The sequence below is a fragment of the Patiria miniata genome, unplaced genomic scaffold (genome assembly GCF_015706575.1).
Source record: "Patiria miniata isolate m_02_andy unplaced genomic scaffold, ASM1570657v1 HiC_scaffold_29, whole genome shotgun sequence".
Taxonomy (NCBI): domain Eukaryota; kingdom Metazoa; phylum Echinodermata; class Asteroidea; order Valvatida; family Asterinidae; genus Patiria; species Patiria miniata.
In genome coordinates this window covers 17,534,569-17,561,638 of record NW_024037068.1, presented here as the reverse complement: position 1 = coordinate 17,561,638, position 27,070 = coordinate 17,534,569, and the positions used below count along the sequence as shown (strand labels likewise).

At 39.3% G+C, this 27,070-nt stretch overlaps 1 protein-coding gene across 1 annotated transcript; it reads left to right on the top strand.

The window, feature by feature from the left end:
* Positions 1–474: 474 nt before the first annotated feature.
* LOC119735232 (inositol 1,4,5-triphosphate receptor associated 2-like) lies at positions 475–26,444 on the top strand. Its single transcript, XM_038208938.1, has 12 exons — positions 475–772; positions 4,317–4,864; positions 14,609–14,727; positions 16,402–16,535; positions 19,174–19,245; positions 19,894–19,969; positions 20,801–20,959; positions 22,368–22,464; positions 25,075–25,125; positions 25,283–25,333; positions 25,904–25,981; positions 26,388–26,444. The coding sequence occupies exons 2-12, from the start codon at positions 4,334–4,336 to the stop codon at positions 26,442–26,444; spliced, it is 1,425 nt and encodes a 474-aa protein (XP_038064866.1). The 5' UTR covers positions 475–772; positions 4,317–4,333.
* Positions 26,445–27,070: the final 626 nt, after the last annotated feature.

Here is a 27,070-nt window from a genome sequence, read left to right as displayed (position 1 = left end):
CTATGTAATACCTAGCCCACGAGGTCATCGAGCGCAGGAGTTAACAGGTAGTGAACCCCGAGGGCAATGCGTACAAACATCCCCCTTCCCCTATCCCCACCCCTCGACAAAGTATTATGTGTACTGCCAACCTCTTTCTCAGTACGCTCCACTTTTAATGGAAACGTTGTTGAAAATACGAGTACTGCAAATGCGGCACCCGAGTACGGTAAAGCTCTCAAAGAAGCATTGACTGTGATTGGTTGAAAAGTTTGACGGGCAACAGAGGGCGCTATACTTAGTCTTTGTAGGCTCATCATCACCGCACCGCGATTTTGTTTGGCAATTTTTCACCAGTTTCAGGACAAGGTATCACCAAAATAATCTTCCACCGACAATATCGTTATTTTCTTGAATAGGAACGAAGACATCGTTGTTTAAACGGATCTGAACTGTTGAAAATCTACATCACCTAAACGGATTTAAGGCATTCTCGTGGCTGTCTTAGCCTAGTTTTACATTTGCGTCAAGTTATAATTACGATGACCTTTGACCCGAGATGTCACTTTCCAACAAATAAGAATTTGCAGACGGGAACGTGCTTGTGGCCGTGTAGAAAGGTAATCCACTTTCAATTCCCTTTGTATTTTATCAGAACGAAGGCAGTATAGGCCTACAACAACCACCTTCCACAACCTACCAACAAGGCACGAAGACATGGCGGGAATAATTCATGGTGTACGTCGTGGATGCAAACCGAGTCATTTTGGCAACCGGAATAAACATCAGTCATGTCAGTGTAGCCCCATAAATGTGGCCTGTTTACTGGACTGCCTCCGTAAACATAGGCCACACATCCACATGTACAAAAAACGTGTCGACTTTGCCAAATTTTGATTTTCACATTTAGGCTTACTTTGTAGATTTTTTTTGCTTTAGAAGCATTCTCACCCTCTATATAGCTATAGGCTAATCAGAAAGTGCTGCCTTTTTCAGATGTTTAATTTTTGTGAAATTTCATGTTGAAATTTTGATATGCAAACGTGTGCAAATGTATCTGGAAATTTCACGAAAAAAGGACATCTGAAAAAGGCAGCACTTTCTGATTAGCCTATAGAGGGTGAGAATGCTTCTAAAGCAAAAAAAAAACGTAAAAAGTAAGCCTAAATGTGAAAATCAAAATTTGGCAAAGTCGACACGTTTTTTGTACATGTGGATGTGTGGCCTATGTTTACGGAGGCAGTCCAGTAAATAGGCCACATTTATGGGGCTAATGTCAGTGATGATGATGATGATAAAATGTACGCAGTGGCTATTGTTACGGCAGCCGTAACGCATTTCCCATTTTCTATCGTTACGGTAGACTGCAACTTTTATAAAAACATGACAAGAAAATATAAAATTAGAAGGAAAAAAGTGAATTTGAACATTATGAAATTCGGACTTTATTTCCCTTTAAAAAAAAATCCTCCAAAGCCTCAGGTTAGAAAAGGAAAAAAATTCGAGTGCAAAACTGAGATTCGAACCCGCAACCTCGCGGTGCAAAATCCTACCCTCTATCGACTGAGCTGTCGCACTGCTCGCTAAAACGTGTGGAAACAAATAAAAAAATACCTGCGTGCGTATCAGTATTGTAGAGGGCGCTAAACAACGACTGCCGTAACGATAGCCACTTCGTAAAATGTAATACTGCGTTGAACTTAAGTTGTACTGTAGTGTAGCCAGTACTAGCCCCATAAATGTGGCCAATTTACTGGACTACCTCCGTAAATAAAGGCCACACTTAAAACTTGTACAAAAACATGTAGAACTTTGTCAAATTTTGATTTTCACATTTCCATTCCAAACATGATTCAGCAACTTTTGATTTGAAATCGAGATCTTACAATGTTGTTTTTCTTGAAATATAGGCCTACAGCTGAAGCTGAGCTGAAACTTCATCAGGTTAGCTGTTCGGCACCCTTCTTTTGAGAACTTTTGTCGCTTCAACGAACAAAATGCACAAATGATGGACTGTACCTTTAAGTTTCCCTATTGTAAAGTTAGGCAACCACAGGGAATACTACATTCTTCCTTAAAATAAATTGAAGACTATAAAAGCAGAAAAGATTCATGAGACATTGAACTCAGTCAACAGACTTGGGTCTGATATTTTTAGTTTAAAATAAATTCACAAAATGTAGTTCTTTTTCATGCTGTTACTATTGTTGCGGAAGTCAACTGTCGTGCATGTGTCAGTTAAATTGTCAAATCCATTCTCCCCCCCAAAAAAATCCAAACAAAGTCCACTGGAGCCGTGAATCAGAAAACAAGCTCGTGCGGAAATTTCTCGGAAGCTGCGGGCCAACGAAATCGTGTTCATGCATGAGTCACGTGATTGTGCCGTGTTATTTTTGGAAGGAGTAGTGTTTTGAGTACATTGTAAATAAATCAGCTTTTTGAATCCAATGACCCCACGATGACCTTTGACTCCAGTTTGGTCATGTGACATGTTGGGGCTGGGCTTCTGATACTTCTAACAAAGTTTGGTTGAATTTGGTCAAATATGTAGTCCTGAGCAATAGGCAATGTCAACATTTGTAACTAACTAACTAACGGACTATAACAAACTAATGGACTAACGGAGAGACATGATGATTTGTTGAGTTGCTATCCTGTAGCTAAAAAAATATAGTTTAGGATTTCAATAAAATATTTCCTGCAGCACATTAAATAAATCTCTTTTGTGAGTGTGTGAGGCTCTGAAAAGAACTGGGGGAACTCAATGTTTCAGACAGTACATTCTGCCGTTCGTCCCCCACAAAAGAGATTTGGGAAAGATTTATACAAAGTTCACTAATTTTCGTCTGTATTGACTAACAAGCCCACATATAGCAATTTCATGTCATCAAAGTCAATTTGAGCAGTGAGAAAATACAAGCATTTTCTTAGAAAACACTTAAAATTTTTCAGTCCAATCTCATAGGGTTTGTACACAGGGTGTTGAGTGAACTTCGTATAGGGCCTATGGAAATCTTTCCGAGATTTGTTGCATGGTGCAATCGTAAATTTTATTTTATTGCTATATTCGCCATGGAAACCATCAAATCTTACAAACATTTTAAGAAAGGCAAAGGGATGGAATTCAGAGGCTGATATTTTAAATGTGATTTCATGATGAAGTTACAATAATTTTCAGAATATAGGCTGTGTGGAGTATAAGCTGCAGCACGCAAAAATCTGCAAATTCAGACTTGAAGTAGGTGTATTAGCCGCACCGGCGTATAAGCCGCACCGGTTTCAATTTTGTAAGGCCTCCAAATTCTAAAGTCAAAACGCTCTGGACCAATTCATCATCACGTCGCCCGCAGGCGGGATCCCTGCGGCGTCTCCAATCTTCTCTATCCTTTACACTACGAATGCTATAAAAAGGGCCACAAAAGTTATATCAAAACATTTACGGTCGATACTCTTTAAAAAATAATATGGAAATTGACGATGAGAAATAAACACCGGGAATTGCTGCCGGCTGGCCCGGCCGGTCTGGCCCGGCAGCCATGCGCCGGTGAATGACAACATTTTCCCACAGCACTTGAGAGAGTATGCAAAAATACACCATGTGTCGTCTGACTGGGAGCGATACAAAGCTTGCTTTGTGGCAATAGTTGCTGATTGGTTTTGTCCTAAGAATAAACATCAGTGACTATATTGCACATTATTGAATGCATTTTTGTTTTTCTACCTTTCGTTACAGCAGTAAAGATGTTTTAAAACGTATTCAATCCCAAATTACAGACAAAATTGAAATCACAAATATGTTAGTTAAAAAGTAACTGGATACAAATAGAGATAAAAACAGTCCAAAATACGATATTGCCTTTGCAAGCCATATTAATTACAAAAGCTGAGCTTCAGCATTCACCTGCATACATAGAAGAAAGGTTATCTGCCACTCTACCGCCGTTTCACTTTGTGAAGGCTCAAAGGCCGCAACATGTGTAACAGACGCAACACGACAGCTTACCACTAATGCCACATTGAAAAACTCCAAACGGCTGCTTTAACACATGTACACAAAATATGGGCCACAGTACTCCAACTGATGAGTGCAAAACAAACAGTGCAGAAATATCAATAGCAAAGCTCGGGTAAGGTACACATGTACAGACCGTGCATGTCCTTTTTGTGTGTAAAATCTAAAGTACAATGCAAAATGTTGTGGTGACTGAAATCTTACGGTTGGGTTTCTACTTTAGGCATTGGCTGCGGGTGGCAATCGTTCCGTGCCTCAACATTGTGTACCGGTACTTGCTGGTGGTTGGCAATGACTTTTATCATGTGCTTCTTGTTGCTTTCAGGTACATAAGTCAGTGAGATGAGCTTCTTGTTCTCACCAAAGAAAAGCAACAATGGCCTGCAGAAGAAGCCACGGGGGCATTCCGACAAGTCGACTGATGACCTGGCTCTGTCAGAGCGGCCCCTCACCATCGGATGCTGCCAGCCCCCAGTCGACCTAAGCCCCACCTCTGAGATGAAGAGAAGCCCGACTGACAATTCAAGGCCAGCGTCGCATGGCCAGCTGTCCTCCGTAGCTGCTGAGACCAACTACGAGGGTCAGGGATCCTCCCCGCAACGCTTGCCGCCAAGACGGCAAAACGCCAGTTGGTGGGCTTCGCCGCTACCCCCAGATCTTATCTTTGCGCAGAATCGCCGGGAGCGTGGCCAGCGCAGACGGTCCGGACAGAGCTCAGGAAGCAGCGCCACTACAGACGACGGGGGACTGAGTGTCATTGACAAGGAAGATCTGCTGGATACGATATTTGTCTCCTGCGATACAGAAGGAAAGGGACGTGTAGCTGTGTCAAGAGTTATACAACACATACAGATGATCATTGAATCAAGTGAGGTAAGTTTGGAGTGAAGTATTATCACACATAAATTATGCACCTGAACATCAGAGTACATGTTGGCTATTGGCTTCTGGTTTTTGTCCTCATGACATTTTTGGGGGGTCGGAGCGAATACGTAGTCTATGCAATAGACCCTGGCCCTGACGAAGCCGACCATGGTCTATTATACGTAAACAGATTCGGCAATTAATTATGCAACTAGACTGTGTATGACCTCGGGAAATTGACCAATCAGCAGGGGCCTTCTATACGCACGTAAACATCACGCCCACGGTGAGTAGCATTTTTGTACAGGTTGTTGTATTACAAAAACGCGGTATCGAAATTGACCAATCACAATCTTAGTCCTGATTTCGAATGAAATGACGTCACGCATACAAAGATATCAGACTTTATAGACAGCAGACTGGGCTCCTTGGATAACGGGTGATACTCAGACTAGTGAATATGTTGCATGGAAGGTATACGTGACTCCATTGTGAAAAGGAGAAGTAAAAACAGTTTACTGTTATGTCTGAAAGCTTGCATGCAGTTTTGTTGAGATCTACAACTTGTGATCAAACACAAGTACATACCGGTACATTTACGTTCAGGCCATAAGCCTGGGGGTTGGTCGGTATCAAATGAGGGGAATAATGCTCATTGTGATATTTTGCAAAGTATGCAGCCCTGTAGTTGGAAAATATGTGATAGCATTGCAGCTGTGGCAGCTGTTTGGGTGCTATAACTTTTTTGTAAAAATGGCGGCCAAAACATGCTTGTTACCATAATTAATCCGGTATTAACAAGCATATTTGGGGCCATTTTGAACCCCAAAAAAATCGAAAGTGATAACACCCAAAAAACTGCCACCGCTCACACTGCAAAGCTATCACACATTTTCCAACTCTAGATGTGCATACCAGTACCTTGCCAAAAATTGCTATTTATAAGCATTGTTCCTTTCGATCGTTTGATACCGGTGGCCCAATTTTTGGACCAAAGCTGATAGCCTAGTTTGTGCCTCATTCTGATTTTGTTTGCTTAAAACATGCTATGCATTTGTACTTGTATGCCCTTTGGAATGTGATACCAAAAACATAAATTGCAGATTTAATGTGCAGTGCGATGGGCTATTAATTTTAGAAAGCTTGCCAACACCAACACATTCTAATGGGATTAATATACATGAACACTGTTTCTCTCAGATTTATGAAAAATAATAATCATTTTTCAATTTATGTGACAATTGAGTGATGCAATAAGCACAACACTCACTCTAGCTAAATCAAAACTAATTGGTGTCTCTGCAACACTTTATGAACTGTATTTTGAGGGGAGTAACACAAGCAGACACTAAAGTAGAATGGTGTACTGTGTGCATAGTCTACATTGCAACTCAGTTTTTCCACGGCGGTGTGAAACACGCCGTGGGCTTGAGCTGAGTGCTTAACTTGGTTGGTTGGTGGGTTGGTTGGTTGGTTGGTGGACAGCTTACTCAGGGTGTATTATACTGTTCCATGCCACACGTGTATCACAGCTTTGCCAGTGAGTTTCTATGGAATACCTACAGCTTGTGACACTGATGCGCATGCGTCTAATTTACATCTTAGATCACGCCCCATTACATTGCAAAATTCGTGGTAGTACTGTTCATGGAACCGCCGTGGGTTGTACCACTTGGTTCTTGTTAAATAATGTGGTTTTTGTCCTTTTTTGCAACGATGCTGCTTCGAAAATGTTTTTTTTTACAATATTTTATAATACCAAACTGGAATTGGCTTTTTTGAGGAGATTTAAATCAATCTTTATCAAGCCTTTCAAAATCCTTGCCTCAAAAGGCTCAATCCCAAAATACTGATCCCTGGCTATTCCCCAATGCAAAAGGGTGTTCAAAACAATTAAACAAACAAACTACAAACAACCCAACAAACACACAGATGAGTTTCTTAACCAGTTCACGTCGGATGACGTGTATACACGCAAACATTTTGCAGTTTTGGGAAAGGATTACGGATAAACACGCAGCGAGCAAGGTCGGAAATATCAGGGTATGCTACCCGCAGATGATGGCCTGAACCCGTCTGGCATCGAGGTTTGTGAAAACAGTCCCGCGTCTGGGTCCGGTCTTGTCAAAATAATCCCGGCGCGAACTGGTTAAAGAGAAAAGCTACCGGTACTGATGATAAGGGTGAAAAAGTCGAAACCAGTCTACACTAGATGCATTCACACATAAAATAGGACATAAGAAAGATACCGTTTATGGTTGTACCACGTATTAAAGCTATAGTCCATCATTTGTAATTAGTGCATTTTGTTCGTTTGAAGCAACAAAAGTGTTCAAAATCTAATGAAGGATACTGAGCAACTAACCTGATGAAGTTTCAGCTAAGCTTCAGCTGTACATTCCGAGAAAAGCAGCATTCTAAGATCTCAATTTCAAATCAAAAGTTACTGAATCATGTTTTGAATTGTTTTGAATTGCAGCTATACGCGGCGTCGCGCACTGATCCGACGAATTATAACAACCGCGCGCGCGTGTGCGTCGTTCCAATACTTGTGCGCGCTGCGCTGAATAACAAAACGAACTACTAATTTAAATTTTCCTACGGTGCTTCTTAAGAATCACCGTTGGAAATGCCTTCTTTCGTTGATTACTTCAAAATGACAGCTTCCCAGAAAGAATAATTTCACAGGGAGTTTAGTTCCCTTACTATCTTTCAACCAAGTTTGTTTTTCAACAGTAATTACGCCAGTTACTTTTCGGATGGCTGCAAATGATGGACTATAGCTTTAACCGATCTATTTCATGAGTTTGTGAGGTTCTGAAAAGAACCGGGGAAACTCAATGTTTCAGACAGTATGCTCTGCCCATCGTCAGGAGACTATCGGGCAGAGTACACACACTCACAGTTTCGAGATTTGTTACAAACTTTATCTTTTTGCTATCTTCACTATGCAAACCTTAAAATCTTATCCAAAATAGAACATAATTTCTTTTAAAAAATAATCTTCTGTAGGCCCCTTTATATTTAGAGCTCAAAACTATTTGTTAAATAAATGAACGTAGATATCATTTCGGTTTTAAAACATGTCGAATGTGTATCAAATTCTCGGCCCCCAGAATTGCAAAATTTCACACATTGCACATCACCCAAATACCACCACACTGCGCAGGACGAGTTGCGACCTGTTCTTTCGTGTCAAATATTTTTTCCGACTGATTAACTGTGATGGGAATGAATCTAACACAGACACCTGGTTAAACAGTGCCAACAATAGATTTATGGAGCCGTTGTCAATACACGTCACTCGTCAAACAAGGATCCTGGATGCAAATTATTTTTGATAAAGTGCTTTAAAGAATTTTTTTTAGATTTTTCAACTGTAATTATTTTGCACTAAGTATATTTAAATTTTAAATCTATTTCATATTATCTAAATTTACATTTGACAAATTTATCGCTTCGTTGATTAGATTTGCTTATTTAAGAACCTTTTGGAGAGAGATCAGATATAAACGAATGTGCATAAGTATACAATTTCTCAAAATAGACTATGACGTTGCAGAAATACAGTCAAATTGATTAAAACATTTTTGATTGTAATAGCTTTGTATGTTTACACGCTGTTATGGGAGGCATGTTTAATTCAATACACTTACATGTATGTAAATGAAATTTTAGGTTTGAAATTTGGGTACAGAGACACTATCACATATTTTCCTGGGAAAGTTTTACATTAATTAAGGTAGCATAAAAACTAGTACCTAAACTTTCCTGACTGAGCTGTTTGCTTTGAAAAAAAAAAAATCATACTTGTGTCCATACTCTGTGCTGTTTTAATTTGTTAATTAACTACTGTAGGTTTACATGTAAAATGTCCATTTCCAAAGAGCCATTTTGTTAATTCCGTCTGTTTTCCACTGAAAGCTGGTTCATACCCGGTAGTCTTGGAGAAAGTGACACACGAATTAATATTTGTGACATTGTGGCAAGTAATGGCACTGATAATTTTAGAAAAGGTTAAACACATTTCAATTGTCAAACTTGAAAATATGCTATGAAGCCAAATTCAGTTAAAGTATGAACTTGCCTTACGTACAACGTAGAATGGAAGTTATTGGCATTTAATTAATAAGCACTTTCGTATTGAGTGCAGGATCACAGAATCGTGTCTGTGAACATATGTTGTGTCTTTTGTTTGCAATTGACTGAGCTTCCGATTAAATATTTTAGATGAAAACAAAAGTGTATCTGAATGCTTTCTATTCCAGCTAATAAACTCCAGTAACAAGATTAATTTGCAGTACAACACTCAATTGGTCAGTCCACCCGCTATATTCAGAAATTGCACACACAGTAAATAGAATAGTTTGTTTTATACAACACCTGAATAAATCCCCGTCATCTGATTGGTGGATCGTTGATCACATGTCTTGAATTATTCGTACCAATGCACGGCGTGCGCGTGGCGCGCAGCGCGCAGTGCAATGGTAGTACTATTGCACTGTGATTAGAAGTACCATTGTACTGTCACTGCACATGTTGCCGAAGGTGGCTCTGTGGTGTTTTAATTGGCAATAAAAGTTCTGAACTTATTGAACTGTTTGAGTTCTAAACTTATGGAAAAGTTTAAGGTGAGATAAATTGAATATTATAGTTCTCAACCTGTTGAACAGTTTGCATAATATGATAACTCTGAACTTGTCAAACTTGTAAACAATTTTTAACCTGAATAAATTGGCTATTAAAAGTCAACCAATCAGATGACGAGGATTTATTCAGGTGTTATATAAAACAAATAATGAATGTTTTACGTTCGTGCAATAGAAAGAATAATTTCATTCGGTGACGGATGAAATGTTCCATTCCACTCGGCTTCGCCTCGTGAAATGGAACATTTCATCTGTCACCTCATGAAATTATTATTTCCATTGCACTCACAAACATTCATTATTTGTATACTAGTCTGAGTGAAGATATAGAGGTGTCCTAATCCGTACAATCCTTTGCATACAGGTCATTGACGACATTGGATTGATTGTTATTGATATTTAATCAACACTTTAAACTGCATAATAGGTTTTTTAATGCTTCACTGACTTGCACACAATGGTGTTTGAGTTAGAGATTTTATTTAGGGATAAGCACGTGTTGCGGGGGGCTTATTATACATATATGATGGCATTTATTTAGACCTGCGGAATAAAAGCCATAAAAATATTGAGTTGAACTCTGCAAGCAGCAGAGCGTCAGTCAGTTATGCGTGTTGATTAGTAGCGACAGTGTCAAATGCGGATTTCTAACAGTAGGGCCTATTTGTTGACAGGTACATTGTAAGTTGAAGTAGCTACAGCCAACTTTTATTAGATGGATGGTACATCATTGGCCAAGTTTGGGCAAGGACCATTAGTCGACTAGTGGTTGATTTGTGACGTACCTTACGCCTGCGCACTAATAGCAAAGTGCGAACGTCTCTAGTCAAACGCTGGTCAAAATGTCATCGCAAAACTTCTGGATCCTGGCTCTCTTCTAGCATTATGAATGCGCGCGGCTATTGGTTACCAGCGAAGCAACCAACCCCAGTAGGCTGGTTCCAAATAGTCGACTAGCGTAGTCAACCACCGTCGACTAGACAGAGTTCGGGCAAACGTTAGTTAACCATTGGTCAACTATAGTCCTTGTGCGAACTTGGCCTATATTGCAATCGTTAAAACTCTTTCTTTTTTTCAAAAGAGCATGCAGGCTAGTTGTTTGACAGTTGGTGTTATTTGAATCTTTATATAAAATCCCATGAATGTGAAATTATTGAAGTCTTATATGGAGGTTGTGAAAAATATCTACTTTTGTTTTCTAACCCGATATTTTCTAAAGCTCATCTTCATTTGGGTAAAGAAAATTTCCAAAGCAGTTTGAAAAGTTGCAAATTTAAAGATTTTGCTTGGAGAAATTGCTAAGCGTAACCACACATGCCTGTAATTGGCCCCTATCGACTGCACAGTGCCCGAACAAAGCGCAGGTAATTCAATTCGCGTTCTCCCATGCATACAAGCACTGTGCCTGCCATTCATTTCGGGCAGTGTAACATTCTCAGTATCACCCAGCAATTTCCACTTGCGTACTCTTTAAATTTGCAATTTTTCAAACTGCATCATTTTTCATAAACTGTTGTCAATGTTGGACAATTTACAGTCTTTGGTAGCAAACGGAGTATCAAAATGTAGCTACACCACACTCCCAAAAGGTTTATATAAATGACGTTATCATAAGTCGATCAGATTCAAAATTATGACCCCTCCATTGAGTGTTGACTTCTTTTTTTTGGCGGTGTTCATGTACCATGTTGTTCATTAACATTTATTTTAATTTATTATAATAAAGTGGTAGTTGGGAATGGGATATCATAGAAGTAATTTTTTTTGATAGGGGAGGGGTGCCTCTACCCACCTTTTGTGAACATTTGACTTAATTTCGTGAAGTTAGATTTTTTGGTCAAAAATCAGATTTTTTGATGATCACGGATATGGAATTTTTTTTCAGATTTGGGACATTTTGATGCGTAATATCATAACCTCTCATAGTGCACCTTGTCTATAAAGCTCATCCGGGCATAGCGGTACATGTGCTGGTATACAAAATTACTTGGTGAAAGTACCTCGTTCCAATTTTATGGCACTCTTTACCAGAGCAAAAGAAAAGTCTGCAATTTACTGCAGTTGATAATTCTACTTAAAAAAATTAGTTCATTTCATCGGTAAGCTAGGAATTGTGCATTTACGTGTAGATATTCTGTATAAGTGATGAAAACAAAAGGATATGGAAAACATTTCAGAATTGGGACATTTGGGAAAAAAAACTAAAATGTTTGTTTCCTCCCTGGATCCTGACTGTAGGGAGCTGAAATCTCTTGGGGATTTATTACTGGCCTCTACCCACCTTGTGTGAACATTTGACTTAATTTCGTGAAGTTGGATTTTTTGGTCAAACATCAGATTTTTTGATGATCACGGATATGGAATTTTTTTTCAGATTTGGGACATTTTGGTAAAAATCTAAAATGTTTGTTTTCTCCCTGGATCCTGACTGTAGGGAGCTGAAATCTCTTGGGGATTTATTTCTGGGCTCTACCCACCTTGTGTGAACATTTGACTTAATTTCGTGAAGTTGGATTTTTTTGTCAAAAACAAGTTTTTTTGATGACCGCGAATATGGAAATCTTGTCAGATTTGAGACATTTTGGTAAAAATCTAAAATAATAGTTTTCTCCCTGGATCATGACTGTAGTGAGCTTAAATCTCCCAGGAATTCATTTCTGGCCTCTACCCAACTTGTGTGAACATTTGACTTAATTTCGTGAAGTTGGATTTTTTGGTCAAAAATCAGTTTTTTTGATGACCGCGGATATGGAAATCTTTTCAGATTTGAGACATTTTGGTAAAAATCTAAAATAATGGTTTTCTCCCGGGATCATGACTGTAGTGAGCTTAAATCTCCCAGGAATTCATTTCTGGCCTCTCCCCACCTTGTGTGAACATTTGACTTAATTTCATGAAGTTGGATTTTTGGGTCAAAAATCTGTTTTTTTGATGACATTGGATATGGAAAAGTTTTCAGATTTGAGACATTTGGGAAAAAAACTAAAATGTTTGTTTTCTCCCTGGATCCTGACTGTAGGGAGCTGAAATCTCTCGGGATTTATTCCTGGCTTCTACCCACCTTTTGTGAACATTTGACTTAATTTCGTGAAGTTGGATTTTTTGGTCAAAAATCAGTTTTTTTGATGACCGCGGATATGGAAATCTTTACAGATTTGAGACATTTTGGTAAAAATCTAAAATGTTTGTTTTCTCCCTGGATCATGACTGTAGTGAGCTTAAATCTCCCAGGATTTCATTTCTGGCCTCTCCCCACCTTGTGTGAACATTTGACTTAATTTCGTGAAGTTTGATTTTTGGGTCAAAAATCTGTTTTTTTGATGACCGCGGATATGGAAAACTTTTCAGATTTGAGACAATTGGGAAAAAAACTAAAATGGTTATTTTCTCCCTGGATCCTGACTGTAGGGAGCTGAAATCTCTCGGGGATTTATTTCTGGCCTCTACCCACCTTTTGTGAACATTTGACTTAATTTCGTGAAGTTGGATTTTTTGGTCAAAAATCAGCTTTTTTGATGACATTGGATATGGAAATCTTTTCAGATTTGAGACACTTTGTTAAAAATATAAAATGATGGTTTTCTCCCGGGATCATGACTGTAGTCAGCTTAAATCTCCCAGGAATTCATTGCTGGCCTCAACCCACCTTCTGTGAACATTTGACTTAATTTCGTGAAGTTGAATTTTTGGGTCAAAAATCATTTTTTTTGATGACCGCGGATATGGAAAACTTTTCAGATTTGAGACATTTGGAAAAAAAAACTAAAGTGTTTGTTTTCTCCCTAGATCCTGACTGTAGGGAGCTGAAATCTCTCGGGGATTTATTTCTGGCCTCTACCCACCTTGTGTGAACATTTTACTCAATTTCGTGAAGTTGGATTTTTTGGGTCAAAAATCAGTTTTTTTGATGACCGCGGATATGGAATCCTTTTCAGATTTGAGACATTTTGGTGAAAATCTAAAATGTTTGTTTTCTCCCTGGATCATGACTGAAGGGAGCTGAAATCTCCCAGGATTTCATTTCTGGCCTCTCCCCACCTTGAGTGAACATTTGACGTAATTTCGTGAAGTTTGATTTTTGGGTCAAAAATCTGTTTTTTTGATGACCGCGGATATGGAAAACTTTTCAGATTTGAGACATTTGGGAAAAAAACTAAAATGGTTATTTTCTCCCTGGATCCTGACTGTAGGGAGCTGAAATCTCTCGGGGATTTATTTCTGGCCTCTACCCACCTTTTGTGAACATTTGACTTAATTTCATGAAGTTGGATTTTTTGGTCAAAAATCAGATTTTTTGATGATCACGGATATGGAATTTTTTTTCAGATTTGGGACATTTTGATGCGTAATATAATGACCTCTCATAGTGCACCTTGTCTATAAAGCTCATTCGGGCGTAGCGGTACATGTGCTGGTATACAAAATTACTTGGTGAAAGTACCTCGTTCCAAATTTATGGCACTGTTAACCAGAGTAAAAGAAAATTCTGCAATTTACTTCAGTTGATAATTCTGCTTTAAAAAAACTAGTTTATTTCATCGGTAAGCCAGGAATTGTGCATATGTGTGTAGATATTCTGTATCAGTGATGAAAACAAAAGTTAATGCAGTGGTCACCAGGAATTATTCTGGCTGAATTTTCAGCCCCACTGGGCCTTCGTCGGAGCTATGACTGTTTGAATGCAGAAAAATCCACATTCAAACCGCCTGGCATGAGCGTTCCAAGCTTGTAGATGATGCATTGTTCCATCTCCAAGCGCTGGGCGTTCGATGTTGTCATGGTCATAGCTCCGACGAAGGCCCAGTGGGGCCGAAAATTCAGCCAGAATAATTCCTGGTGAGCACTGCTTTAACTTTTGTTTTCATCACTTATACTTTTCTTCAGTGCTACGCAGTTCCGCTTCATTTTGCAGATGTTCTGTATGTACAGGTGCTGAAAGCACAAATAAATACAGAATCACATAATTTCATGGTTAGCACCTGGAGCCATACAATTGAGCCCTGAGCACCATAAATTGTAAATACAATGTCAATATCACATTTGATAAGGGGCTAAATTTGCTACTATTTTTGTTTATAAATTCCTTCTTTTTTTGTCATCCCAGTCCAGGGACATTGATGAGCTTGCATTGCAGCTGGATCCTACAGGACTGGATCTAGAGATTGACCTCCCGACGTACCAGAACGGGATAGCCCAGTGGGTCAAGAATGTGCAGAAGCAAAGGCAAGTCATTCTCCTTTTTTTATTCGCACAGGCAATCCAAGGCGATTTTGAATATTTTATAATTATAAGATGGAATTTTGCGTCGGGGTGATATAAATCAAAGTCTCGAGTCCCACCCGAGTGATTTTTTTCCAACTTTCACTCCGGAGGTAACACACTGAGTATACAGTGTTTAAACGTCGGTGAAGGGCAAAAACCTAATTTGAATATTTGATAACAAAACAAAACAAAAGCAAAACTCAATATTTTTAACGGTGGAAAAATTGGTTGCCCCTCTTTTCTAAGAAGGGTGCGTATTGAAGCTACATGTAGTTCCTAGCCATTTGCATTGATTCCGATTTGTGGTTACAATGTGGAGCATTGTGATCCAATGGTTACAGTGTTGGATTCACCGTGCCGTGGTGCATGACAGGGAACATGGTACTTGTGTTCTTGGGCAAGACACTTTATTACATTTGCCTCTCTCCACCCAGGAGTATAAATGGGTACCTGTGAAGGTAAAGACTAGAATGCACTGAACTCGAGCTGCTGCTGCTGCAAAAAAACATGGTCTCACAACCCGATGAACTGGGGTAATAATAATTGGTGAAAGCGTGTTGAGACCTGTGGTATAAAGCCCTATACAGCCTGTCTAAAAAAAAATGGTACAATCAGAAAAAAAATTGGTTAAATATGAAATTTCAAAATAAGTCATTCTTACTTGGCATAATATTAAAGAACAAAGACTGGGCTTTCCAATAGTGTTTGTTTGATCTTATTTTCTTTTGTCAATTCAGAGATATAATCAATTTAGTGCGATACACCAAAATTGATTTTGTGCCACTTTTATGCATGGGCAGAGTTGTTTCGAGTACTGTGCCATGCTGTCTTGAAGCTCACAAAAGATTGCAACTTGGCAAAAGAAACAAACTAAATGTTTGTGTTCCGCGTAAACTGGAGTTATCTCTGGATTGACAAAAGCAAATGAGATGATATAAAAAGTATTGGAAAGCCTGGTCTTTTTTCTTTAATGTGATGCTCAAAACGACTTACTTATGTTGAGATTTAGTATTGAAAAAAAATCGTTTTCGATTGTTTCATTTTTTTTTGAGACAGTCTGTATAAGCCCCACATTATTATTATTATTACATGTATTTGACCGTTGGGACAAATTTATAAAATTCTGCTTTTGTTCACAAATTAGCCCAATTTCATAGCTTTGCCATGAAGGTTATATGCCCCATGCAGTAGTTGAATTTCGTGGTTTTTTTTGGAGATTAAAGCATGTCTGGTACGTTATAAGTTGGGATTGAGCTGTTCAAGTCAGAACCTGCATGCCACTAATCTGAAAGTTAATCAAGAATGACTAACCAACCAAGGCTTGTGTTCCTGCGTCATCGGGTTGATGCCTCGTGCACAGTTCATTTTGTAAGTGCACCAGCTGACTGATTGACACCTCACAAACTGAAGTGCCATGCTAGAGTATTCTAGATAACAAGCATGACTTCTACACATGTGGACCTGGGAAGTCTGTGATATAATCATTAACAACAGCAGTGCTCAATACCAGGAATGACTGACTCAGTTTATCTTTGTGAAGAGGGCCCTCTTTTATAATTGTGCTTATCCTCTGTACAATAAGAAAGTAGTAGATGTTCATTTTGTCCTTGCATTGTTTGCATGCATGTGCACCAGGAAGGGCGAGTTAAGCGGAGCCATGGAGGACCGAACGAGTGGCGGCAATACCTTCCCTGCAGTTTCCACGCCAGAAATCGCCCCTCACTGGAAAACTAGAAGTCTAGACGGAGGTACCGGGTATCTTCGCAGTGGTGAGTTCCAATCATTAATTGTGATATTGGATTGAAAACTTATCGGCTGCAACAGTATACAGCTATAGTTCAGTCAAGAACCATGATAGGTAGACTAGTATTCATTGCAGTGGAGTGGCGTGGCCTCGTGGTCTGCAGCATTGAATGTTGTCTGCCTGTAATTCTGCAGGTTGTGGGTTCGAGTCCAGCCTGGGGTCATGGTGCGTGTGCCCTTGGGCTGGGCACTTTGTCACTCATTACTTAATTCTCCCCACCCAGGAGTGAACTTGGTACTTATGAGGGCAGCGATGGTTGTTGTGATTGATTTTAGCTGCTTAGCGCCGAAATGGCAGCATCGAGCTGTATACTCCCCAGGGAGCTGAGATGGTATTTAGAATGATTCATTGGCTCAATGAGCAGGGTAATAATGATGTAGCACCTTGAGCACCAATGCTGGTGGATATGTGCGCTTTATAAATACACATTATTATTAGAGCAATTTATTAACTTTCTGGTAGGATGCATCACTGATAATCACTATCCATCATGCGTATTGCAATGTACAGCAGAGAGCCAGAACCGTGAGATTTGGTGATGTTCCACAGCAGTTTGATTAGCGATTTTCATACATAAAAATAAGCATGTACATAATGTACATATAGGTTCAAAATAAGGATTCCAGTACTTGCCAACCAATAGCCCTAGCTTGATTCTACTTGCTCAGAGCTGTAACTGATGTGATTGCTTGTAATGTAAACGCCCTCTCTGGGCTACTGTCATTTTATGGCAGGCAAAAAAGGTATTGTCTATTCACTAATCTTCAAAGTAGAAAGAAGAAATCGACTGTAGCGGGGCTTGAGCCTGCGACCTCCGGAATACCATTCCGGTGCTCCAACTGAGCTGTCCAGCCCTATATTGGCGGTTCCCCAGTTTGTCATTGATGTCTTTGTTCAAGGGGCGCTAGTCAGAAGCCATTAACCTGTATATGTCATCTAGCCTGTGATCACAGCCAAAGTTATGATGCTAGCAACATCAGCAATGCTGCAAACCTGGGAAATACCAAACAGGGATTATTCAAAGAGGATACAGCTTTTTTTGTTACAAATCTTCAAATAATAAACCACAAAGGGAAGCTGACCAGGTTCGTTATTATAATTTTCGAAGTTGAACAAAGAAATTGACTGGAGCGGGGTTTGAACCTGCGACCTCCAGATTACCGTTCCGGTGCTCTACCAACTGAGCTGTTCAGCCCTATGTTGGCAGGTTCAAGCCCCGATCCAGTCAATTTCTTTGTTCAACTTCGAAAAATATAATAACAAACCTGGTCAGTTTGCCTTTGTGGTTTAATTGAAGATTATTCACTGATCTGTTAAACTTTCAAACACATTCTGTTTGGGCTTCAAATTTGTTTGCTCAAGATTCAATGGCATTAAACAATGTAAAAATTGAACCACGTTTTTTTTTAGATTAAGACTGTATTTATTATTATTTTAAGGGGGGGGGGGGAGAGGGTAAACATGCATTTCAGGAGGAATTAGTTAAAAAATACATGCTATCATTTTAACTATTGAACTACAGTCTGTGGAACAGCTGCAGTTTGATATATATATATGTGTTTCGTGGAATGGACTTTACCCATTGCAAAGATGAAAGTAACATTTGATGATTCAATTTTTGATGATTCAATTCTACTTGCTAGCCAGTTTGCGGTATGCGTGCCAGAAATAGCCGGAGTTTACCAGCAGTCTGGAACAGATGACGCACGGGTGCAGTTGATTTTGAAGTTTGGTAATTAATGTGGTATACGCTAGATATCTACAATCAGCGTCACATTGCTCCAGTGCGTCATGATGACACATACTGCGCGTGCTACCGTTTTAGACTTGGCAACGCTTCCTTGTTGCCAAACAATGAACCTTTTGATGGGATACAGACAGGGCAAAGTTGTGACCCTCTTCCGTAGGTCACTGGCCTGGTTTTCATCCCCAGTTGCAGAGTTTGTAAAACTCATTTTACAACTTCAGGGGTCAATACCTTGTTGCATAAATTCATTGCATCGACACTTGTAATTTGCAACTTTTGGGCCAATTATTTTTTGGTGTTACCAGTAGTCAACAGGGAATGAACATGGCCAGCTCCTTTGCATTCAGCTTTTGAAAAAAAACACTCAAAGTTATTTATAAGCATTTATAAGCATTATGGGGAGTCAGGTTGGCGTAGCGGTACTTTCCTCGCCTTCCACCGCTGTGACCCGGGTTCGAATCCCGCCCGGGCCAATATGTGGATTGGGTTTTCAGTCCCTACCTGATTCCGTGGGTTTTCCTCAGAATATTCCTCTGGGCTTTTCCTCCCACCTCTAAAAACTGTCATTTCTTCTCATTAGGCCTATATTCTCATTATCCATCCTGTTATTAGGCTTGCGCAGGTGGATGTGGCTGAAATAAAATAAAATAAAAAAAATTATTAATTCAAAAATATGTTCAACATATTTTACTTTCAAAATGTTGTTGCATTTATAATTTAATCTCAAAATTCAAAACAGAAACTTACAGACATTTGTATCAAAAGAATACACTGATTTCATTCACTTTACAAAGCTAAGTGTATTGATATGCAGGTTTTTGACATTAAATTTGAACATTTCTTTGCATTTTCGCAGTTTCTACACCTCTGAGTGAAACCAGGGCGCATTGGAAAACAAGAAATACAGAAACCTCACGTCTCTTTAGCGGTAAGAAAGAAGAAAGACTCTAAGAGTGTTTAAGAGTTCATTGACTGTGTTCTCAATACTATATTGTCTGCTGTGTTCACAGAAATTTTACATCCACTCATCATATCATTTTATACTTGAAAGTTTTTGGATATGAAACAGATATAATTGATTTCTTGTACCATGCTTATCTGTTGACAATGTCACATACTTGTTGTCTTTTGTCTGGATGAATTCTCGTCTAGCTGAGTCTCTTGCCAATCTGTTAACAAGTAACCTGTCATTTTTGTTTCATAATCTTCCATCTTTCGATTTTGTTTTGATAATTAAATTTATTCAGTGTTTTTTTTTCCAGACATTTCTTTTTATACTCCAATTAAAAAAACCCAGCCATACACATCAAATTCGTTCACCAGCACCTTCCCCCCATCAGAACCACATTTGACCCACATGTGGTAATGTTTGGCACAGCTGTCTGCCCTGGACTGACCCCCCCTTCCCAATAAAAAAAAAAACCACAACACAGATTTTCTTGTAAGAGCCTTGTCCAGATATGCCAACAGTCTCCTGTAGAAAGGAAGTCCCAATTTCCTGTTCCCAATCACTTACGGCCCCCCCTCGTGATATCCCACGCTCTGTCTATGTCATTGACTGTTCTCATGTACCCAGGCCTGTTGGATTCCTCGCTGGATTTGTCCGCATGCAGCTATGGGAGTCTGGAGGCAGAGGGCGGCGACTCAGCACCGTAAGTACGCAAAACACGTAAATGTGCGCGTGTTTTTTTATTGTACATTTCATGGCGTTGGTAAGCAGGGAGAAAACTTGACAGGCTGTTTGTGGACGTGACTGTTGAGGGATTAGTTTTGTTGGAATGAGACTTGATCAGCTGTGCATGTGAGGTTTTATTTTCAGCACGCGTCTGTGTGTAATTTGTAGTGTGTGCGTGCATACTTATGGTACATATCTGTGTCTATCAGACAATACAATGCTTGGTAAATATAAAGTCAGAACTTCTAGTTTTTTTACTGAAAGTTGGAAGTTTGGAGTGGTTTGTGCCTTGTTTGTTGACTAGTGAGCGAAAATTTGGTATTGGAGAGGTTTATGCCTTGTTTGTTGACTAGTGAGCAAAAATTTGGTATGATACAATTCGGTCATCAAAATGTCATAGGTCAAACAGTGATTTGATGTGGGTAGCTGTTTTGTTGGAGTATAACGCTCCAGATCCAGATTCCTGAGTGAGGCACAAATTGCATTATGATTTTAGCATGCTTACATTTAAGTAATGTTTAGTTTTCCAGGTTAAGTATTTGAAAGTTTCTTGTTCCAAATTAACCAAAGTTTATCATGTACACTAGTTAATAATCAGTTCTGTCATTGTGAGGCTTGTCCCATTCTTTTTTGAAAGAGTAATTCCATTGATCAATTGAAGTGACTCTTTCTGGTAATATCATGATAACTCAGTTTGCTTTGTACAAGAAATGTTTTCGGTTATGCCATACTTTCTTGTAGTTACATACACATAAAAGATATCAAAACGGCAGAAATTTGAAATTTTGTTGGTTGGTCCGTTTGACAGTGATATGGGGGACTTGCAGAACCGCATCGAGGACCTGCAGTTTCAGATCCGCAAACTGACAGAGCACAACATGAAGCTGCAGGTGCAGATTGAGACCTCGGATGAGTCCAACGAACAACTGATGTCACAGATTGACACACTCAAAGGAGAGCTGAAAAGGTAAAAGGGGGGTCACCATAAGCCCCGCCCCTTCCCTGTAAACCCCCCCCCCCCCCACCATGTAGAATCTAAAAAGGTAACTTAACAAGATAGCAATGTGTGAAGCAAAGAAGTGTGGAGTTACATCAGAAGTAGCAAATTTTTTACTCGGCTAAAAAAGAAATTTGCTCTTAATATGTGTTTCAAGTAAGATGGGTAAACAGAATAGTTTTCAATATTTAAAGCACTTTAAAGGAAGGGTAGATCATTTGTCATTTGTGCATCTTTTTTGTTTGGAGCAACAAAAGTGCTCCAAATCTTAAGAGGAGTGCTTATCAACTAACCTGATGAAGTTTTAGCTTTGTGAAAGCTGTATATTCTGACAAAACAATATTCTATGATCTCGGTTTCAATTCAAAAGTTGCCAAGTCATGTTTTGAATTGCGCCTGAAATCAGCGTCCAGGACACGTTCTCATTCAGTCGATTGCAGCTACGCCATGTCACGCACTGACCTGACAAATAATAGCAACCGCTCACGCGTGTGAGTCGTGTCAACGCTTGCCCGCACCCGTTCACGGATTCACCAAATTACAAATCAACTAGTAACGGAAATTTCCAAAAATGTGTCACTTGACGCATCTTTGGAAATAGCCTTCTTTTATTGCTTTCTTCAAAATGACAGCAAGTCAGAAAGAATAATTTCACAGGGACTTTAGTGCCATTACTATCTTAAAACTTTCAACAATAATTTTGTCAGTTACTTTTTGGATAGCTGTAGGTGTTATACTCTACCGTTAATTGACTTGAAAGTTACAAATGTGAAGTGAATAACTCCATGACATTAACTTGAGAATAGCGGTATTGACTTGATGTCTTAGTTCTGTTAGTATCATTAGGAGAATGATAATTGGCAGAGCGTACTGACCAGAATATTAATTTGCTTCACCTCTGGTTCTTCTCAGAACCATTTCTAATAGAGTTAGTCACTTCACATGGTGTATCCACAAACTTTTCCCAAGTTGTACTCTCCAGTGGCAAAGATAGGGGCAGCATAGGCGGCACCCCCCCCCCCCCAACTCGAGGCCTGTGCCCCCTTGTGCCCCTTCCCCTCAGAATTTGTGGAAGGTCAAAAATAGCTTCTTTTGTTTAAAAGCCCATTGAGTGCCCCCCCTCCAGAGATAGGGGCCCCCTCATTAAATGAGGGGGCCCCTATCTCTGGAGGGGGGCACTCAATGGGCTTTTAAACAAAAGAAGCTATTTTTGACCTTCCACAAATTCTGAGGTGCACAAATAAATTTTATTTGTGCACCTTTTGTGAATGGGACACTTATGCCATATGTACTCTCCACCATGCAAAGCCCAAACAATTTCTGCATTTTAGTTTTAAAAATGTATTTGAGCTTTCGTTTTTATGCTCTGTTACCCTAGCTTGCAGCAAGCGTGGCACCGGAGCCAATCTATCCGAGATGAAAATGAAGAATTGAAGACAGCCAACAAGGAATGGCACAGGAAACATGCACAACTGGTACGTGAAGCCCTGATAGTTTCAAGTGTTTGTAAAATACTAATCTCTGGCACCTTGCAATTTTATTTGCTGCTAGGGCTGTCCATTTTCGAATAAGTTAGTATTTGAGTATTCGAAACTGTGTTTGACAGAATATTCGGATATTTCAAACTGCCAGCTGTAACTGCAACTGCGGTCAAGATTTGCACGTAGAGCGCGCCAGTTAAAAGTTGCATGTGGTGATCGATATGGGCCACTGGAGTTTTCTGCAGTATCATTTTGTAACTGTCGAGGGCCTTAACCTGCTAAAAGGAATGGAACAATCAACCGCTGTGGAAAAAAAAGTTACCGTTAACAAAAAACAGTGGCACCTGACAATAAAGCACCCCAAACTTTAGGATAAAATGACATCACAGTCGTGTGTGAACGTGCATATTTTTTTTTTTTTTTGCAAATGCTCAAACCAGCAAAAAGCTATTTGAATATTCAGTTGATGATCAAATACTTGAATATATTTGGTATATTCGGGACAGCCCTATTTACTTCTGTTTTGTGGACACAACTGGACCTACATGTACAAATCGGAGGCCTGTTCAGCAGTTTTTACGCCTTCCTTCTTGTGTGTATTCATTCCCTCCGAAGACAGTGCAAAACATTTATTACAAAATTCATGTTTTCAATAGGAAAAAAAATTGTTGTTACTACCCTGTAAAGATACAACTGAATTCAACCTTTTTTCCAGTGAACTTAAATAATGGGATATTAAATGTCATTCATAAATACCTGAGACAGTATACCCATTCCTATTGGTTGAGAGCCAGTCACGTGGGTTGTTTTAAGCAGCCGGAAAACACCGCTGCAATCTGCGCCACATCGCGCAGTACGCGTCGCACGCGCCAATCTCCATATAAGGAGATGTTTAGCATTACACTTGCGAGGCACATACCATAGGAGGTAAAACTGTTGAAGAAAATCGTTGGAATTTTGTCAATTTTAGCCCTCTTATTTTGACTTTTTGACCGAAAAGGTATTTATGATTGGAAATTAATAATGTGCTTGGCTGGTTTTAAACAAGTACATTTAAATGTGCTTGGCTAGTTTTAAACAAGTAGGGCCTACATTTAAATGTGCTTGGCTGGTTTTAAACGAGTACATTTAAATGTGCTTGGCTGGTTTTAAACGAGTACATTTAAATGTGCTTGGCTAGTTTTAAACGAGTACATTTAAATGTGCTTGGCAAGTTTTAAACAAGTACATTTAAATGTGCTTGGCTAGTTTTAAACAAGTAGGGCCTACATTTAAATGTGCTTGGCTAGTTTTAAACGAGTACATTTGTGCTTGGCTGGTTTTAAACAAGTAGGGCCTACATTTAAATGTGCTTGGCTAGTTTTAAACGAGTACATTTAAATGTGCTTGGCTGGTTTTAAACAAGTACATTTAAATGTGCTTGGCTAGTTTTGAACAAGTACATTTAAATGTGCTTGGCTAGTTTTAAACAAGTAGGGCCTACATTTAAATGTGCTTGGCTAGTTTTAAACAAGTACATTTAAATGTGCTTTGCTAGTTTTTCCGGCAAATGTTTTTCCGGCAGTGCTCCTTCCAAAATGCGCAGTGTACCTTTAAAACCAAAATAATTAAATCCACATGTAAAACAAGGAAAAGTATGATTGTGCGTACAGGGACATGTGAATTCACCTGTTAACACCAAACTAGGCTTTTTTTTTAATTGGCCTTTTAAACAAACACAGCAACCTTCCGAGTCTTGTTACCGAGACTATTTTTGCTAAGCAACCGATTTCCTTCTTACCAAGAATGTTTACTTTCCTCGTTTCATAGTCTGATATTTTTTTTTTCAAAGTTCAACACATCTGTTCAAATAATTCCAAGGAAAAACGCATCAACATTGGCCCTGTGACAAGAAAGCTGCTAATAGTTAACACCTCCACGGTTAAAAGTATCACTGACAGTGGACTTGAAGAAATTTGCTGAAGTCGCACACCTTTCAGGGGTCGAAATGAGGGTTTGCGGGTATTGGGAAAGAGAATACAGTCCTTACAATACTGTTTGTTGCACTTCAGTTGGACATTCCGTTGACAAGTTATTTCTGATTAAAGTTTGCATTTCTTGACATGTCAAAAAAGTAAATACTGAGGAAAAGGTCTTTAAACTTTCAAGTTTTGTTGTCGTAAAATGAAAGATGCCAATTGTTTTCCATAAACACACTTTTATTCCATGATTCTCATACTATTTCTTTAAAATGTGTGTTGTAGACATATCAAAGATTACAAAAATCAATAAATCTGAAATCTGTAAAAAATCATCCCATTTGTTTTTTGCATTTTTTCTCCACTATGGCCTGAGCCCAGTTCCATCTCATTTTGCCAGAAAGTACGCCTCACATTTTGCAATAGTGCCCAAGATTTGTGAGTAAACCCTGAGCTAAGGCTCAAGAGTGCGAGTCGACATAAAGATTTGTAATTGTTTCTTCTCATGAACTCGGCATGTCTTGCAAGTTTTCTAAAGTGTGTTTTGAATTTCTTGTCATTCAATAAGTCTTGGTAGCATTTGTCCTGTAAATATACATTTCAAGGGTTTTATTTTATCAAATTTTCTTGCATTTGTTTTTCATAGGAAAGAGACAAACGTATTCTTGATGAAAAATTGGTCAACCTGCAGGCAGAGGTAAAAAAAAAGAGACAAATTATGTATATTAAGAATCATGAGCCAAAAATACAGAGGATTCAAAGGAGGTTGAATTAAACACTAAAAAAAACCTGCATTTTTGTTTTATTCTTGTTGTCAGTAATGATTGATGACTGTTCTATATTTTGAATTTCAGGCTAACAAGAGAAAAGCTGTGGAGACCAAATTGCAAGCAGTGCAAGAGAAGGTAGGCTGAACCTAATGCATTTGTCCACCTTTTTTGTTTTTGTTTAATCACTTACCAGGTTTCTTCAATTTACATATCCGTGCTAAGCAATTTCAGAGGTGTATTACCCCCAAATGCCCTCACCAAACCCCCCCCCCTCCCCTCCACCACCGAACACCCCCCCCCCCCCCCACCACCAGTATTAGAGACTGCTGCAATACTTTTGGATGCAGTTGAAGGTGTAATCTCTCTTTTGATTAACACAAATTATCCACTATTGACCTTTTGGAACAAAGAATTTTGTCAACCAAATGATGCCTGTCGTAGTATGTCAAAAGGAGTCCCTGTGCACTACATTTTGTTGTACACAGAGTTTTGTACCTTTTATGAAAAGCTTAAAAAGTCAGATCATAGGAATAAACCAGTGTGTGATGATTTTTTAAATTTTTGTTAATTTTTTTTTTGGCACAGAGTAGAAAGTACTAATAATATTACATTTGTGAAGGGCAAAACCCCTTATTACAATTCACCTCTGCCTGAGACAAAATTCCATCTTACAACAGTGAATTTTTTGGTTGATTGATTGAACAGCTGAGTATTTCCTTAGCGGAGGCAGATTCAATGCAGGAGGAACACCGAAGATTGCAGACAGTCCTGCAGGAATATAAGGTACAAAATCCTCATCGGATTATCTTAAGGGGAATTACCCACAATAATTTGTCTGGGAGTGTGTGTGGCCTAGTGGTTAGGGTTTGAGACTCGTGATCAGAAGGTCAGGGGTTTGAATTCAGCTGCTGGTCATATGTTGTGGCCTTGGGCAAGCCACTTCACCCCTGCTTGCGTCTCTCCACCCAGGAGTATGAATGGGTACCGGCATTAGTTGGGGAGTAACCTGCGATGGACTGGCATCCCATCCAGGGGGAACAGAAATATCCTCGGTCGTTTTACGCAACTGAAACCCAGTTATCCGCTGATTCCTCGTTTTTTAGTTCTCATGAATGCCATGACAAATTGAAAAACACTGTACAAAGTCTTGTGTGGTTTGGAATTTCCTATTTTTTTTCTAAATCCCCAGTCGCATGCCTGGAAACAGGAGAGAAACGACAGCCTGATTGGCCATATGGGCTTGTGACAGACTTGACTTTACTCTACCCACAAATAATTTGTTAGAGTGAACTAAAACACAGTTTATTACTAATAAGATCTGTTGACATTTATTTCAATGTTGAATTTGTGATTGGCTACAAGTGTGTATGTAAATTGCGGGCAGCAACAGTAGTTTCATTGCACTGTTTGCTCATTTACAAGAGCCAGTGCGTGAGACACAGTGCATGTGTGCAGAAGTCTGTGTGCATATTGCATGAGCATGACCAATTATCTGACAATTTGCACAAACCTAAACTGTCTTTGCACAGAAGTGAGCACAAGCATTTCTGTACTTAGGAAATGGTGCTCACTGCCTCTCTTTTATAGCTCCTTCACACCAAAGTAGTTCTCAAAACGACCTACCCCGTCCGTTGTTGCCAGTCCTCATTCGAGTTCACCGCTTCAAGATGTAAACATGCACACGCACTGCAATTGATGCCCAACTGCACCATGTCGTAATACCTTCCTAGTAGGATCGAAGTACGGCATTTCCATTCGTAGTACGTCCATCTCGTTTTGAGTATGTTGTCACTCCGTCTAATTGCAGAACGGAATGGCCGCCAGAAAATTTTGAGCAGGCTCGAAGTTCTGGAGCACCCTTCCCGTCCGAGC